The sequence below is a fragment of the Pundamilia nyererei genome, unplaced genomic scaffold (assembly GCF_000239375.1).
Source record: "Pundamilia nyererei isolate P.nyererei 1_Seehausen unplaced genomic scaffold, PunNye1.0 scaffold00136, whole genome shotgun sequence".
In the NCBI taxonomy this organism is placed as follows: Eukaryota; Metazoa; Chordata; class Actinopteri; order Cichliformes; family Cichlidae; genus Pundamilia; species Pundamilia nyererei.
Window position 1 is genome coordinate 1,617,847 of NW_005187537.1, and position 15,995 is coordinate 1,633,841.

Genomic DNA, 15,995 nt, shown 5'->3' on the forward strand with positions numbered 1-15,995 from the left:
CTAATTGGTCCTAATCGGATTATCACGGCTTTGTCTTTCTCACCCCCAACCCCTGGTGTGTGTGTGTGTGTGTGTGTGTGTGTGTGTGTGTGTGTGTGTGTGTGTGTGTGTGTGTGTGTGTGTGTGTGTGTCAGAGAAAGACAGAAAGGAGGAGAGGAAAGACATACCCGGGGTGGCAAACGGCAGCTCTGCTCTGGTGCCAAAAAAATTCATCACAAGTGATTGTTATTCCAGAGTCAAGCATATTCCCTAACCATAAACATGCACACATACCCACTGCACTTTTTATTTGGTTCTTTCATATATTAAAAAAAGCAGGATGACTGCTTTTGGGTTTTAGATTGACTGTCGGGTGGTTTAATTGCTCGTCAGGGTGTGTTAGGGGGTCCACTTTACAAGGGTTTGCGCATGTAGAACACTCACAAGGCCAAATTTTTGATTTTGTTCACAGCAAGGGGTCCAGCGATTTATTTCGCTTCCTCAGATAAATGATCTGCTGCGGGACCCTTTCAATTAGTTTTAAAGCGCATCTGGGACGGCAGAGCGCAGACGCCATGCGTCTCTGAGGTGGAGGCAAAATGAGGCTTCGAGAAGCAGCTGAAATTTAGAAGAGGAGTGCGGGATTGGACTAAACCACATAAAGTGCAGAAAATCCCTTCTAATGGCGCGTAATTGGTTCTGTAATATCATTACAGGCGGATAATGGCCAGTTACAGGGCCCCGCGCTATTAAGGGTTTCCCTGGCGTGCAGCGTTTATGTTATTAAAGGGGGAATATAATGATATTTTAGTTATTAAATGCGCGTAATTAATTTATGCACCACTGAAAATAAAGTTGTTATTATGACCTCGGTGAGGTGCGTGGAGAAAATTGAAATCAAATAACGGTTGATAACTTTATCCCAATATTTGGTCTAGACAACTCTTGACAAGAGTGCAGGCCTTAAGTGTGTGTGTGTGCTTCCTGTCAGCGCCTTTCCTCTCCATCCTCTGATGATTGCTTAAAAGACTAAATGCAATTACTCCTCATCTCCGTAGGTCGAGACACATTTACAAATAAACTTTAACTAGTTCAGGTTTTGCAGATTTTGCATAAGCCGTCGACTATTTCAGGACCCTGGTCAGCACCACAGTTAAATAAAAGGTATGTCAGCTTTTCCGTCCAATTTTGAGTTATCTTGTTATTTTAATGTCCTCACATTTACCTGTGTTCTTGATTCAAAACTGTCCCACATGTCTTTTGTAACCTGCAAATAGTTTGGCATATATTCATAATCATAAATCTTCCTCTACATCTGTGTATTTTTGAAATAACAAAGCCAGAAAAGCAGCCATCAGATTTATTGCATACAGTACATGCAAGATATGGAATTGCATTTATTTTTTTAATATAAAAAACAGTTTTTAAAATGCCTGCAAACAACGGAGAGGCAATATTAATTTGTTTTGAAGTGACCAAAAACCTCTACAGTGTACAAGAAAGTTTATTATAAAATCTACAAAAACCTTTAGTGAGGTATAAAATGGCACCCTATTCTTAAACTTAACAGAAAGTTGGTATAATCTGACATCGCTGAGGTTTTTGAAGAACAAAGTTTGAGAGTAAACGCATATCTGAATATGATATTACACCGTTTTAGTCAAATCAAAATAAATGAATTCAAGTATCACCAGGTACAAGCAACAATGAAAAAAAAGAACAGAACAACTGCCAAACTCAATCACAGAAACTACCTTCAAGACTTGCTTAACTAATTATGATTTCATTAGGTAACCCAAGACTGTACGGCAAAATGTCTTTCCTGAACGCAAGCAACAAGAAGGTTGCAAGACAACAACTGTAAGCTTGAGCTTGAAGGGGTGTTTAAATGTTCTTCCCTCAGCGAAAGCTCTCTTTGAGTCTCCAGATGCCCTCCTGACCAGAGGTCCTATGAAAGTCACAGATACTCCTGAGTAGTTCTCTGAAGACAGGAGCCTGTTCCTGGGTCAGTCTCGGTTTGAAATACTCGAGCACTTCCTGGGTGGTGGCTTGTCCGTCCACACTCGCCTGGAAGGCTACAAAGTTGCGCAGATCCACCAACAGCTCATCGTGCTCAGTGGGCGGAGCAGCAGGAAGACTCCCTGCAGCTCCCGAGGCATCCTCCTCCTCCTCTTCTGGTTCTTCTCCCCTGGAGGGCATGCTGAGGTGATTACGGGCCTTCATCCGGGCCAGCAGAGAGGAGGATGACAGCGGGGTGGAATTCAAGTCACTTTCTGCACCCTCCCCGCTGAAATGAGCTCCCGAACCTGGTTTCTTTGACACAGACTTCTTTATAATAGCAGCATCCTAAACAAAAGAAATCAATGAATACACCCAAAAATGGCATCAGAAATGAAAAACCACAGAGTAACATCTTTTAATGAGAACCTGGCCATTACCTTGCATTTGGTTGAAGTGGGAACAGACTGAACAGAAGGTGTAGCTAAGAGAGAATTCTTCTTTTGTCCAAAGCGTTTCCTGAGAAGGCAAACAAGACAATGCCTTAAATACATTTGAGAAAATGATAAGTTTGTTTTAAATTAAATTAGTGAAGCTCTAAAAAAAACAGAAAAAGAAAAAACCCCACCGTGTCAGTGTGAGACTACATACTTTGCAGGGGCAGGAGGAGTTTTGAAGCGCAGTCTGCACTGCTGCCGGGAAATTTTAAGAGCTTTAAGGGCATCTTGAGCCACCTTATTGGCTTCTGCTTCCACAAGAACATAGTCAGGATTGGAAGACTCTATGATGGTGTCATGCTGCATCACACTGTGAATACCTGAGAAACACCATGGAAGAAAAGAACAGCACATTTGAAAATAAGAAAAAGAAGCTTGCCGTTTCGCAAATCTTGTATATAAAAATTTCTGATACTGCAGACGGTACAAAACAAACAAACCAACCAAAAAAAACTTCTACCAGATTTCTTGAACAGCTTTGCCAAGACATAATCATCTGATTTCTTCTGGTCCTCTGCTGCATTGTCTTCGCTCTCGGATTTCTTAAATGTTCTTTTCTTTACCAAATGAGAGATGCGGTGGCCTTCGAATCGAGCATCCCGGGAGCGCTTGTGTTTCTTATGTTTGCGTTTGTTCAAGTCGCCCGAGTCACAGTGTTTCCTCTTCTCCCTGTGTTTCTGTGGGCTGGTCCGGGCAGAGTTTTTGTCTCTGTGCTGGTGAAAACTGGCTGAGTTTGAGGTATTTGTGTCTGGTTTGGCTGCATCACAGTCGCTGTTTTTATTTTGTCCCGCAGGCGCTATATCTACAGCATCCTGGTTGGTGCTTGGACTGTCTATCGGGACATTTTGTTTACCCTGAGAGTTTTTACTGCATGGAGACGTACTTCCGGCCCTTAATGCAGGAGTGTGCGTGCTGTCTGTACCTGTATTAATGAAGGTTGCTGAGGAGTGTTTATGTGCATGGCTGCTGTGATTTACTTTGTGTGATGGCTTTGGCTTTTCGGGTTTTTTGGGCACTTTGATGTCAGAACCTGTGCCTGTTTTTAGGGAGAAATAAACCAAAGTAAATAAAATGAAATCCCTCAAGCTTATTTTAACAACCCAATAACTGGACAATGAAATGTTTCAACAGACCTGCAAAAATAGCACTTGTCTCTGTTCCCTGACCTCCATCTGGATCAGCTAGAGTAAACAGCTCATAGATGTCATTTGACTTGAAGAACCGTCGCTGTTTGGGATCCTTCAGTACTCGATTGGTTAGGAACTGTTTGAAGATTTGCCTGAATTACAGCAGATAAAATACAGAATTACATACTTGAATGCAAGCTGCCATTTCAGCTCAGCATGCAGTCCTGATCCCCTGTCACCACAGAGTAGTTTGGCTGATGGATGAGCACATTAGTTAACCTCACCACTGTAGGTATCAAAACACAATGCCTGCAGTTTTTCCAACTTGCTTTCTGAAAGCACTTTACAGACAAAAAAACAAACAGAGCAACAGTTTAGAAGTCCTCAATTGGCCATTTAATAATGCAGGAATGCTTTTCAATTACCTAGAACCGGGACAGTGCAAGTACTAATATAGCAGTGATGTAAGCAATTAGTCACGTCATTGCCAATACTCATGAATGTGTGAAATCAACAGAAAGAAAACTGAAACAAAAAGGCACGGTGAGAGAAAACACAATGGCCAACAGAGGATTTTGTTTTTGCAATTGAATATTATCCTTATAAAGTGCTTAGAAAAGTAAACTGCTGTCTGACCTGTGGTAGATTTTCTCTTCAATGGTCCCAGCAGTCAGCAGTCTATAGATTGTTACTTGCTGCTTTTGACCGATCCTCCAAGCCCGTTCGCGAGCCTGCGAGCAGCGTAACACATTCAGAGCAAATGATTAAACCGAGCATTCAGTGAGAAAGGAGGAAAAGCGATGTTACAGAGCAGCAGGTGAACCAGGCAACAAGAAATTGGAAACGCATGAAAAGCTGGCATCCAACAAGAAAAAAAAAAGTAGGCAATTTAATGTGACAAATCACAACTCTAAGGAACATTAAGACTCACATGAGAAATAATTCACTGAGTCAATGTTTTTAATTATTTTACGTGTGGCTGTCTAACCTGCGTGTCAGTACTGGGGTTCCAGTCTGGGTCATAAATGATGACTCTATTGGCTCCAGTCAGATTGACTCCCAGACCTCCGACTTTAGTGGTCAACAAGAAGATAAAAATGGATTTGTCCTGAAAAAGAAAAGAAAAGAGAGAAGCAGAGAAAATACTGGTGATTAATGAACCCAATCTGCAATTTCATACTCTCTTTGATAATCACTTTCGGCTATAATCCTGTAAAAAAAAAATTTCATTAGTAAATTGTTAAAATTTAATGCAAGTAAGATAACAATCTCCTGCTCTCAAATTATTCTCAAATTAAACCCTATTTAAAGACGATAAAAAAAGCTTTATCTAAATGCAGTGTATGTTGATCAGATTTAGTATTAGATACAACACATTTTTAAAAAAGTTTTAGTTTTAAAGAGTGCTTTAATGCTAAGTGATATTTCAACATCTTCCACACACAGAAAATTGAGCACATCCACTTTGAACAACAGATTTTCATCAATTAGCGTCCCCACCTCGGGGTGAGAAGGATTCCACTGAAGCATTTGGTCCCTCAGGGCAGGATTTTCATTGGAAACACATACAGCCATTAGAGATGACTAATCCTTACCTCATTGTAGCGAGCGATGAGAGGCTGTCGGGAAGATATTGTAGTCGTGCCGTCCATTTTCAGGTACGAGTAGTTATTCTCCCTTACAAACACCTCCAAGATGTCCAGCATCTGGAAGGAGTGGGAGGATAAAGACAGCAGAAAGAGGAGATAAAGACGGGGAAAGAAGGGCTGAGGTTTGGATTATCTCTAAAAGGATTAGAGCAGATTAATATTACATGGACAGAGATACCGACAGGGAGGGTCTCAGGTTCCCTCTGAGGTATAATCTCATTGGTATTGACTGCAACAGCTGGGGCCTCCATCACATATACACACTCTCTCACTTCCTCACTTTTTCCTTCTGTCTCGCACGCTCACAGACACACTAAATTTAACAGGCTTATAGGTAGCTGGCAACACATGACACCACAATTTAAGATGTAAAGGAGGAAAGAATTATCTTGGCTTTACAAAAATCTTTTGTATTTATACAAACCACTGTTAATGCGTCTTTAATACTGGTGCTTATTTCAGGAAAGTGTTCCTCACCTGTCTGGACTGAGTGAAGAGCAGGACTCTGTGGTCCTGTCTGAACCAGAGACGTAGCAGCGACTCCACAACAATCAGCTTGCCCGAGCGCTTCCAAAAGCCAAAGTGTTCCTCTTCAGTTAGCTGGTCCTCAGGGATTCCTCTCAGTATCCGGGGTCCGCCTGAGAAAAGGTCCGGGTGGTTACAGATCTTACGCAGAGCTATCAAACCTGAGAACACCTACATGAGACAAAAAGAAAAAGGAGATTCCTTCATGAACGCTGTCAGCAGAACTGATGTCAACTTTGATAAATTTACAGATTTTTACTGTGTTGCACCTTAAAAAAATCTACAGGAATGAGTCACATAATTTATTTAAAGACAATTTAGCCAGTTTTCCTGATGAAGGCCCAGTGGTCACTGCATTAGTAATGGTGGTTAATGGACTGAGAGTGACCACTGAATACGTCTGTAAGAGCACGCACGTGTGCGTATATGCATAATCTGTGGTCACCTCTAGCTCTCCAACCACGTCCATTTGGTCAGTGGTGATAAATGGTAGTTTCTCTTTCAAGGGTCTCACCACTGTGAGAAACACAACTGTACAACCTTCTCGAATTGAACCTCTTAAACAATACCAAAGTCAAGCTATTAGGGGTTTAACATAATTTACATGGCAAAAATAATTTCAATTCCACAGATTCCACTTAAAGGTGGGGATCTTTAATTGTACGAGAGTTGATAAAAATCCACACAATGTCTCTGTGAGAGGGAGGTAAACGGAAATGCCTCTGTTAGGTGGTTAAATAATGCATGTCTTGTTCCAGGAAGTCTTCTACTTTCTTATCCTCGTAAAGTGTGTGTCAACCAAACACAAAAGCAGAACACAAACTATGAAGGCTCACCTGCATGTCCCCATTTAGTATTTGGTAGACCTCTTTGGAATCTAAGAAGCTCTGATACACTTGACGCTGCTCTGCTGTCAATCTGCAAAACAGAACCTACACACAGACACAAACACACACAATAGAGGGCAGTGTAAGAGTTTATAATGAGCAGTGAACATCCACTTTAAAGCCCCTTGATGAAGTGAAGTGTTTGAGAAGAGAAATTAGAAGGAAGCAACGGCTTTTTTTGAAGCCACCGGTGTCCTGAGGGACTGACTTAATGAGCAGAAGTGGACTGAGAAGTCCACCAGCGTCAGCCGCAAGGACAGACCAGAGACCAGCCGCCTTAATGAATACCTGCTTCTTTTACTTTACTGGGACTTTATTAGCTGGTTTCACCTGACAGGGGCCATGCACATTCATCAAATACTCCTTAGATGTGGCACATAATAGTCACATCCAATCAGATAAACATCTCCCCTGTTAAGAGATGCAGGCGTTAGACGCTGTTCAATACTTAGAGCAGGGTCAAGTGTCTTAGAGTATGATGAATACCTGTTCATTTTTGTCAGGTAAGGAGAGGTTAGCCTTGACGTCTGCCTTCATTCTTCTGAGCAGGTAAGGATTTATGGTGTCCCTCAGCACACATGCGCATTTAAATGCTGTCTGGACCTTAAAAAAATAAATAAAAATCATACCTTTAAGGATAAACAAACTGCTTTAAAACAAAAGGAACCTTCAGGTCAGCATGCAAAGCAAACACATACACACTCCTGTCAGCGCTCATGTTTCCTAAGGCATGGCTGTTGTTTGGCCACTCATCTGCTATCTCTCATCACCTCATGTTGCTGTCCCTCTAAGCGGTACAAGCCATTCAACATTGATCTGAGTGCTGCTGGTCTCGAGGGACACAGCCTTCTTTCATCAGTGCTGCTGGCCAGTTCCAGTGGAAACAGAGGGGGAGATTGAGACACACTTGGTCCACACTAGAAGCCCCACTGCAAATGGCCTGCTAAACTGTATGTAGGGTCAGTGCTAAAAGCCAGTTAGTCTTTTAAACATTAACTCACTGGGGATCCACGGGGGGGATCAAAGACACCCTTGGCAAAGCTGGAGGGGACAATAACATGGTGGTATCTTGAGCTCAATGGGGTAAAGTGGAGAGGAAAGAAAAAACAAAAACAAGGAAGGCAGCAGATGATCCAGTGATCTCGGCGCAAGCTGTTGAGTGGATTCACATGGGGCTGCAAATGCATGCCTCAGTAATAGAGCCTATATGCACATGCTCATAAAGCCCCACCTCAAATACATGTTTTTTTTAAAACATACATCTAGTTGAACATACATGAACTTTATGTATCATCTCAGGGCCTGTTTTGCTGCTCTGAGAATATCGAGAAGAAGATAAGGCAGCAGAGCTTTGCCCTCTCTGACCATTTAATAACATTAATAATTAGTAAAGGTTTTTATTATCGACAGCGGAAGAAGCATCAATAGCCATCTTAAATAATTAAATCTATTCAGTCAGTGAGTTATTAACGATTGGACACTAATGACAAAGGGCTACAATTTAGCTCCCCGCCTTTCTACTTTAGCCTCTCCCTCTCTCACACACTGGGGATGCACACAAGTTTTCTTGCACGGGCCTACATTATCCTGCACTGCACCTAATGGCTTCCATCAAGCTTTCCAAAACTGTGCATACATGAAGAGAAGGTATTTTCAAATTAGCATAGCCCATTTATGCTCCACCCTTATGATACAGTTACAGAAATAGTAGAGTTGTTGGATTAACTGGCTCCTGTCTGGAATGATATTACCATTACAATAACATTATTCCACTTCAAAAGAGGAAAAGGACACACAACCAGAACTGAAATAAATTATTATTTCACAATTTTGTGTGTGTACCTGTACAGGAGATGCATTACTATATCCACCCATAGTAATTGGCACGGAGAACTGCTCCATAAAAACAGGCAATGTCCCCAGTTTGCCGGGGAACACAAAATCAAACAGAGACCACAGCTCCTTCAAATTGTTCTGCATTGGTGAGCCTGACAGGATGAATCTGTGAGGAGTGCGAAACTAGAGAAGAGAAAATTAAAAAAAATTATTAATTAATTACAACCGCATGAACTTTGCTTATGTTGATGCATGTGTCCATGCGTATATAATACCTGTTTGCAAGCAACAGTAACTCCAGCATTTGGATTCCTGATCTTATGACCCTCGTCCAATATAATGTAGTGCCAGTCGTAGAGCTGTAGGGTTTCCTGCATGTTCCTCACAGCTGAATATGAAGTGATAAGGATACCATGACATGCTGCTATTTCTGGAATGAGCTTTTCCTGCAACATGGGGGAAAAAAGCAAAGACACAAACCTTAATATTTAAACCTTAATATAAACCAGTGCAGTTATTAACCATGTCTAGTATCATATACTTCAAAGAATGTACCAAGTAGGGCATCATTATCAATGTGGCTTTAAAAAGAGGGAAAGAGTGGGAGGTAAGGTCAGGAGCTAATACTGTAAACAGAACTCTAGTGCCCCCCAGAGGGAAAAAAAGATTGTATAAAACTCATGAACAGCTACCTTGTTGCTAGTGAAGGACCCAGTTTCATGTAGGACTGCCACTCGGAAAAGAGGCCACCAGGTATGAAACTCCTTCACCCACTGGTGCATGACTGTAGCTGGGCACACAATGACTGTTGGACCCAGACCAGCATACCTACAGCGAAACAAACACCACAGACACGTGTTTAATCGAAAACCAGAGATTAAGATGGGTAAACAATGGAACTGTGTTCATTAAACTTTGGATAACCTGAGCAGGCTTCAGTAGCAAATCACAGCCATCATTTTTACAGTGTAAAATAAAAGGTATTTTCCCTATTAAGTAAAATAATGTATATATGCTTAGATTGCAATGACAATATATGATGCATTCAAGGATGAGGAACAGCGCACAGCGGAATGATGCAACTACAAAGCCTTGTACTTACAATAAATCAAAGAAAGTGTGTGGAGATATCCTCAGCTCCACTGTGAAAATCTACAAGAACTTTGCCAAACACACACACAGGCACGCACAAAAGATACACTAATGGGCTGGTATGAACCTCTGCCTAGTGGAAGCTATTGATATTGGACCATAATTGAGTTTGCAAGCAATCAATTTGTGGGCGTCTATAGTAGACAGAGTATTGACCATCAGGGAAGCTCCACCCAATAAATGTACGAGTGTTGTTCGAGGAAGTAAAACCAGATTATCAGCAGCGCTCCGTCATGTTTTTGGCGGTTGATTTGTTGTCACCCACCTGCTCTACCCCCACCTCATGAGCCTGAAATTCATTTTAAGGGTTCACGCAGACACTCACTCTAACGCATCCCCCCCCCCCCCCCCCCCCCCCCCCCCCCCACACACACACAGAGTGTCAGTGTTTTCTCTGATGTCCGCAGTAAAAATAAATAAATAAAAAAAGTGAAGAGTCTGATAATTGAAACATGTTTAATAATTCAGATGAACACTCTCAAGTAGAAATCCCCCTAATCAAATATTCATACCATACAGACACACAGTCTCTGGACACAGTTTGTGTGTACGCATGTGTGTGTGCGCACACCTGTAGTTGGACCCTCTGGTTCTCAGTTTGCTGTAGCTCAGTCCAGCCAGAAAGCTGATGACCTGGATGGTTTTACCCAATCCCATCTCATCCCCCAAGATGCCCCCTGCCTGCTGACAGTGGAGTTCCCACATCCACCGCACACCCGTCTGCTGGTACCTGAAAAGGTCATTGACATGAATGCAAACACTTGAAACACATGGCTGTAACAGCAACCATGGACAATCCACATAAACACACATAAAGGGTTGCCAGTAATCTCATAGATCAGTGAACAAATAAATTTGCAAGGCTTGCTGATGAAATAATCATTATTTTTTCAGAGCAGTGACTGTGATGCAGAACAAAGTACACATATAATCTTTATGCGAAAAATGTTTTATTAGTCCTTGTTATCACTTGATAAAAGTGGCTCTATCTACATGCATGGATATTTAACATAACTCATTCCCATAATCAATGTTTCGGACTGAACTTACTTGTAAAGCTTTTTCCAGAGGAAACCAGGAACTTTGAAGCCTTCGTCAAATTCTGCATCGCTGTCATCGGTTAGCTCCTCACCCCTTTCTCTCTTCTCCTCCCTTTCTCGAAGACGCTGACGCTTCCATCTCCTGTTGAGAAAATTAATATACACTGATGAAGTGTTTGCACACCGATGTGATAAAATGAATTTCTTTATTTTAGTTAGAAGCTCACAACCGCAAGGGGTAAGCTCAGTGAGCCTAGGTGCTGAGAACAAACACCTGCTTCCTCTTTTAAAAAGACGAATACACTACCTGAACAACAGTGAAGAATTCAACCTGTTTAAACTTTCAGTGATGTATATTGCTACAGATGCAAAATGAAAACAACTAAGAGATCCAAACTAAATCAGACATTTCAAGTGAATATAGTGCAAACCTAAACAGGATAAGTGGAGACTGGATAGAAAGGTGTTCTATTTGCACCTCTCGCACTCCATGCGTTATTTGAGCATTTGTCTACACAGGTGTAAGGATAGCGAATGTTTTGAGTTGAAGGTATTTCCCTTGAGCGGTGAAACATCTACAGCAAAAAGGGAAATGTTAAAGGAAAACAGTTTTAATAGTGCAGGAGAGAGGGCAGTTAGAGGAACAGTCGTCGCACAGCAAATGAAGATTGATACAGACAATTAGTAGTGCGAGTTCCCCAGAAAGGTGTGAGGTACAGAGGATAAGAATCCATCTTCATTTGGGCCTGGTCCTGTCACCCTGCCACGAAACTGGTCCTTAAGCTAGGCCTGGGAGACCACACTCTCTAATTAAGTCAAGACTAAGCATTGGTTCAGTTAATTACACTTTTCTGCCCCCACTCCACCTCCCACCCAACTACAAATACCGCCCGCTCTAATAATATCATTCCACGTATAAGCTAGTCTCACCGTCCATGCCGTGTCTATGCTGTGGAATTGACATTCAGTCACTATAGTGTAGAAAAAGGACACATGCCAACACAATTTATTTGGCAGCTATAAATATGAAATCTCATTAGGGCTGCTCTTCCATTAATTTGAGCATTAGAGTGAGTGAGTGTATAAAACCATGTGCAGGAGGATAATTAGGCCAGTGTGAGAGCAGAGAGAGAAGAAGAGCAGGGAGTGAATTTGCTTAGTCAAGAAACAGCTGCCAATCTCATCTGGGATTAACTCTCTTTCTGCACTATGGAGCCAGCAGAAAAAGAGACAACTGCTTCCTCCTTAAGTAAAAGGAATAACAATAGCACACAGCACTGCCATTACAAATGTGATGCAAAGTAAAAGGAACAATCTGGTGGGTTTTTGAGCAAGGCATATGCAGGCATAAGTTGCTGCTTTCGTTTTGTAAAAACTCTGCACACCTTTGCACCCAACCACAGATCTAAACATGAGTTTAGAGCAATGTTAGTAGTGCATGATCGTACCTTATTCGCTGCCTATAATACTCCACATCTCCATCATCTTTGTATTTTTTCGGTTTTCCCTTGTCATCATCCTCTTCATCTGTACTTTCAGGGTGGTATTCTTCCTCACTGTCACTTTTCTTTACTTTTTTCCTCCCTTTCCCTTCGGTTTTTCTCTTGTATGGTTTCAACTCATACTCTTCATCATCATCTCCAAAGCCCTCCTCCATGGCTTCTCTCTCCTCTTGGTCAGGATCTATTCCTTCATCACTGGGGAGGTACTCTGACCCCTCACTGTCTGTCTCCTCTCCTTCAGTGTGACGTTTTCTCCGTTGCTTTTGGAGCTGTGGCTCAGCCTTGGGCCGGGCCTTAGGATGGGCCTTTAAAGCAGTTACCTGGAGCTTTCGCATACGCTTACGCAGTTTTTTATCCTTGGAAGATGAAACAGTTCTTTTGGTTTTCTCTCTTGAATCTCCACCGGTTCCAACCCCAGAGCTTTTCTTCTTCTTAAGGAGAGGGACTCTCTTCCTCTCAGTAGCCAACTTGGCCTGGTCTGCCAGGTACTGGTCAAAAGCAGAGTTCTCCGCAAGCATCAGTTTTCGTGGCTCCTTCTTTACCTCCTTCTGTTGGATTCGGGTTCCAAAAGGAGTCATGTGACCTTTTCGGATAAGCTCTTCCCATTCGGTCTCCTGAGATGGCATAAGCATGCTGCCCAACGTGGATGGTCCCGCTTCTGGTACAACACACACAAATACAGATTCAGAGATTTTCTTCACTGCCAGAATCAACACGAATGCCTACAGGAAAACTCTTAAGGATTCAGAAGGGTCTATTTATGTTTTAGAGAAGGAAATACTTCGGCTAGTGTGCAGGAAGTATGTGACTGCAGGTTAAATATGCACCGAATAACTCACGGAGCAGTCATGGAATATACTGAGAGCATAACCTTTATTACAACTGAGGACAAGTGTAGTTATGGGTTCTTTTTCACAGTACATGAAAATATTTCTTGCTAGCTTGAATTTTAGGTGTGAAATACATATTATGTGTATTGTTATGTGTGAAAACAGACTTGTGTAGCAACAAACAATACAAGAGGAGAGTTGTCACACCTATTTAAGCCTGTGTCAGAAGTGAAATCTGCTGAAGGCAGAAAGCAAATGGACACCCTGCTATTCTAATTAATGCACAGTAAATTTCCTTCATCAACCTAATATGGACCATAATCAGTGAATGCTACAAGTTAGGCATCTTGGCTGCCACAAAAACTGCTTCCACCCACTGATCAGTGGTTAATGTTTCCAGTCAGTACACAAAAAACAACACGTTACCTTCCTCTCCATCATCTTCTGCCAAAAACTCAAATTCCACCCTTTGAGTGTCCTCTCCTCCCAGAATGGCTTGAAGTCGCTTCTGTTTGGCTCTGACTTTCTTCAGCTGTTTCTCCTGTATGACAAGTTTTTTCATCACCACAATCACACCATTATTATTATTATGTTATTACACCATCATCATATAAACCAGATTACTTTATTTTAAAACGTTACACATGTAGTATTTTACCTTATTTTCTTTCTGTCTTTTGACAGACTCAATCTTCCTACTGATGTCTTTACTGGAGGCTGCGTAAGGAGAAAGCTGCTCAATAATCTTGTTGATATGTTTTAAAGATGCTGTAACAGACCTGCAACACACATGATTAAAAGCAGAAGACTTATTAGTCCCTTGACGTTTTGCTACTTGTTAATAAAAAATTTTTTTAGTTTATAGCATCTCAACAAAGTAAGATGATTACTTCAACACAACACACACAAACCATTTGTGTTTTTGTTTTGTTTTTTTAAATTCCTGTACCTGACATCATCCAACACAGACTGATACTCCTTCTCGGCTTCAGCTTTAACAGCAGCCTGACTGGCCTCCTGGATCGCCTCGTCCACTTGCTGCAAAACACCTTGTTCAAGTATGTGCTGGTCATACACAGCCACACCAAGACCTTGGAGCTCATCAGCTCCCGAACTGGCAGAAGCTGCTTGGATGCGCTGTCGGTCAATCTGCAGCAATGCTCCAGACCTTTTCCCAGCTAAATGCACCAAAGATAACACATGAAATGATTTTATAAGGATATAATGACATTCTCCATCTCCTCTCTCAACATGCTGCACAGCTCACCGCTGTTGCCCTCCCCAGGTCCAGTGTTGGCAGGATAGGCTGCAGCAGCCTCCGGGGCCTGACTGTTTTCAGGGAAAGTACAGACTGCTGAGCCGCCTGTAGCTCCATCCTCCTCCGTTCCTCCCGGGGTGAGGGCAGCACTAGCCGGGCTAGAAAGAGAGGAGGGCACCTGGTCCTCTGTACCGTCTACAGGCATAGTGAAGCAGCTGCCAGAAGTGTCAAACAGATGTCAAACAAGTCATTTAAGCCATTGTCTCGTCTAAGCTGTTAAAGAACTGCTTTAAATAGAGAAATAAAACTAAACAGTTATTGCTTGTCGCCTTTTTATTGCGTCCAAAAAGGCTGCGTTAACTCTGAACGGTATTATGTAATGATCGGAATCTAAACCAAGCTTATATCTATGGTTAATAACGATTAACGGAAGGGTCTTAAACTAATTATGTGAATGTGGAGGCTCGTAATGGGAAGAAATGAATGTAAATAATACCAATTTAAATTAAAGAAGGTACCACATTAGCGGTTAGACGCTGAGCTATAGGATAGGCATAAAACTGAAAGAAACGTTAAAGTCTCTCACAACCTATTGTTTACGTGGCTAGGCTAACCTGCTAAGCTAACAGTGAGCCGAACATCATCAGCTGTTCAGCTTCAACAAACAGAGGACGTTCAAAGGACCAAACATGTTCAGATATGTTCCTACTACAGCACCCACTGTTTCTCGCTGTTTGAGTAAAATCTGGTCCATTAAGCCCAGCGTCAAAGCGACAGTGACAATGAGATACTCACAAAACGTGCAGTTATACAACATCACTGGCTCGCTTTATGTCATATTGCTCACCAGCCGCTTCCTGGTTTCCGGTGTTAGTGAAGGCATCCGTTCAATGATTAACTTGCTGAACAGCGCCCTCTGCTGGTTGGCAGCAGCAGAGAACATTGCACTCTAGATGGCGCCACAAAACCACTTATTTTTGCCATATCATTGGAGAAACTGTGAACCACATTTTCAAAAACAACTCTTTGCGTTTTTAGGGAACTACTTAGACACTTCAGTCATTATTAATATGCAAGAATGTGACAAATTAAAGGAAAATGCCGAGAAGATTGAAGATCTGGTGGGTCTGCTACCTGCTTTGCAGGCATTTTTTGTTTTGTCTCCTTAGAGGGAAGGATCACTGCAGATCAGCACAGAAGTTATGATCTTTATCTTGTGATAAAATTCTTTTTTGCACTAATGGCAGAGGATGACAATGATCCCATTTACAGGCACAAAGGATCACAGAGTGATGAGAACGTCATAAAATAACATGAATCATACACTATGACCCCGGCAGTCATCAGACCTTGGCTTAACCGAACAATGATTGTTGATTTTGGATAAACATGTTAGGCAGAACTCTTTATCACTAAAATTAAAACACCAAATTAGGGCATTTTCTTTGGAGAGTAGATTTCTTGGGATTTGTAGAGTCACACAGAAACTTTTCTGGTGGCACGTGGGGCTCCCACATGTTACTAAGACACTATATATTATGTTTTTCCTCTAATTTGCCAAGTGTCTGTGATTTTTTTCTGAGTCTTGGAAAGCCTACGCTTCATGGATGAGGAGCTCCAAGTATTTACCTCTGAGAGGAAGTTTATTTCCACTTTCATGCAAAAATAAATGAAGGGCTTAATTAAAATTTCCTCTCCGTCTTGCACTTTAGCGC

General features: G+C 41.8%; 1 protein-coding gene across 5 annotated transcripts; it reads right to left on the reverse strand.

Moving 5' to 3' along the window:
• Positions 1-1,333: 1,333 nt before the first annotated feature.
• Positions 1,334-15,169, reverse strand: ercc6 (excision repair cross-complementation group 6). Of its 5 annotated transcripts, none has more exons than XM_005743909.2 (22): positions 15,128-15,169; positions 14,290-14,495; positions 13,972-14,200; positions 13,681-13,801; positions 13,449-13,563; positions 12,139-12,850; positions 10,701-10,832; positions 10,222-10,380; positions 9,191-9,326; positions 8,774-8,944; positions 8,505-8,681; positions 7,149-7,265; positions 6,612-6,707; positions 5,728-5,946; positions 5,197-5,307; positions 4,590-4,709; positions 4,238-4,332; positions 3,608-3,753; positions 2,935-3,510; positions 2,629-2,794; positions 2,418-2,496; positions 1,334-2,325 (listed from the first exon to the last, which is right to left on the reverse strand). In XM_005743909.2, the coding sequence occupies exons 2-22, from the start codon at positions 14,483-14,485 to the stop codon at positions 1,879-1,881; spliced, it is 4,320 nt and encodes a 1,439-aa protein (XP_005743966.1). In that variant the 5' UTR covers positions 14,486-14,495; positions 15,128-15,169; the 3' UTR covers positions 1,334-1,878. The 5 variants fall into 5 exon arrangements, with proteins under 5 accessions (XP_005743966.1, XP_005743965.1, XP_013769016.1 ...); XM_005743908.2 differs by having other exon boundaries at positions 15,076-15,141; XM_013913562.1 differs by lacking the exon at positions 15,128-15,169 and having other exon boundaries at positions 13,681-13,739; positions 14,290-14,462.
• Positions 15,170-15,995: the final 826 nt, after the last annotated feature.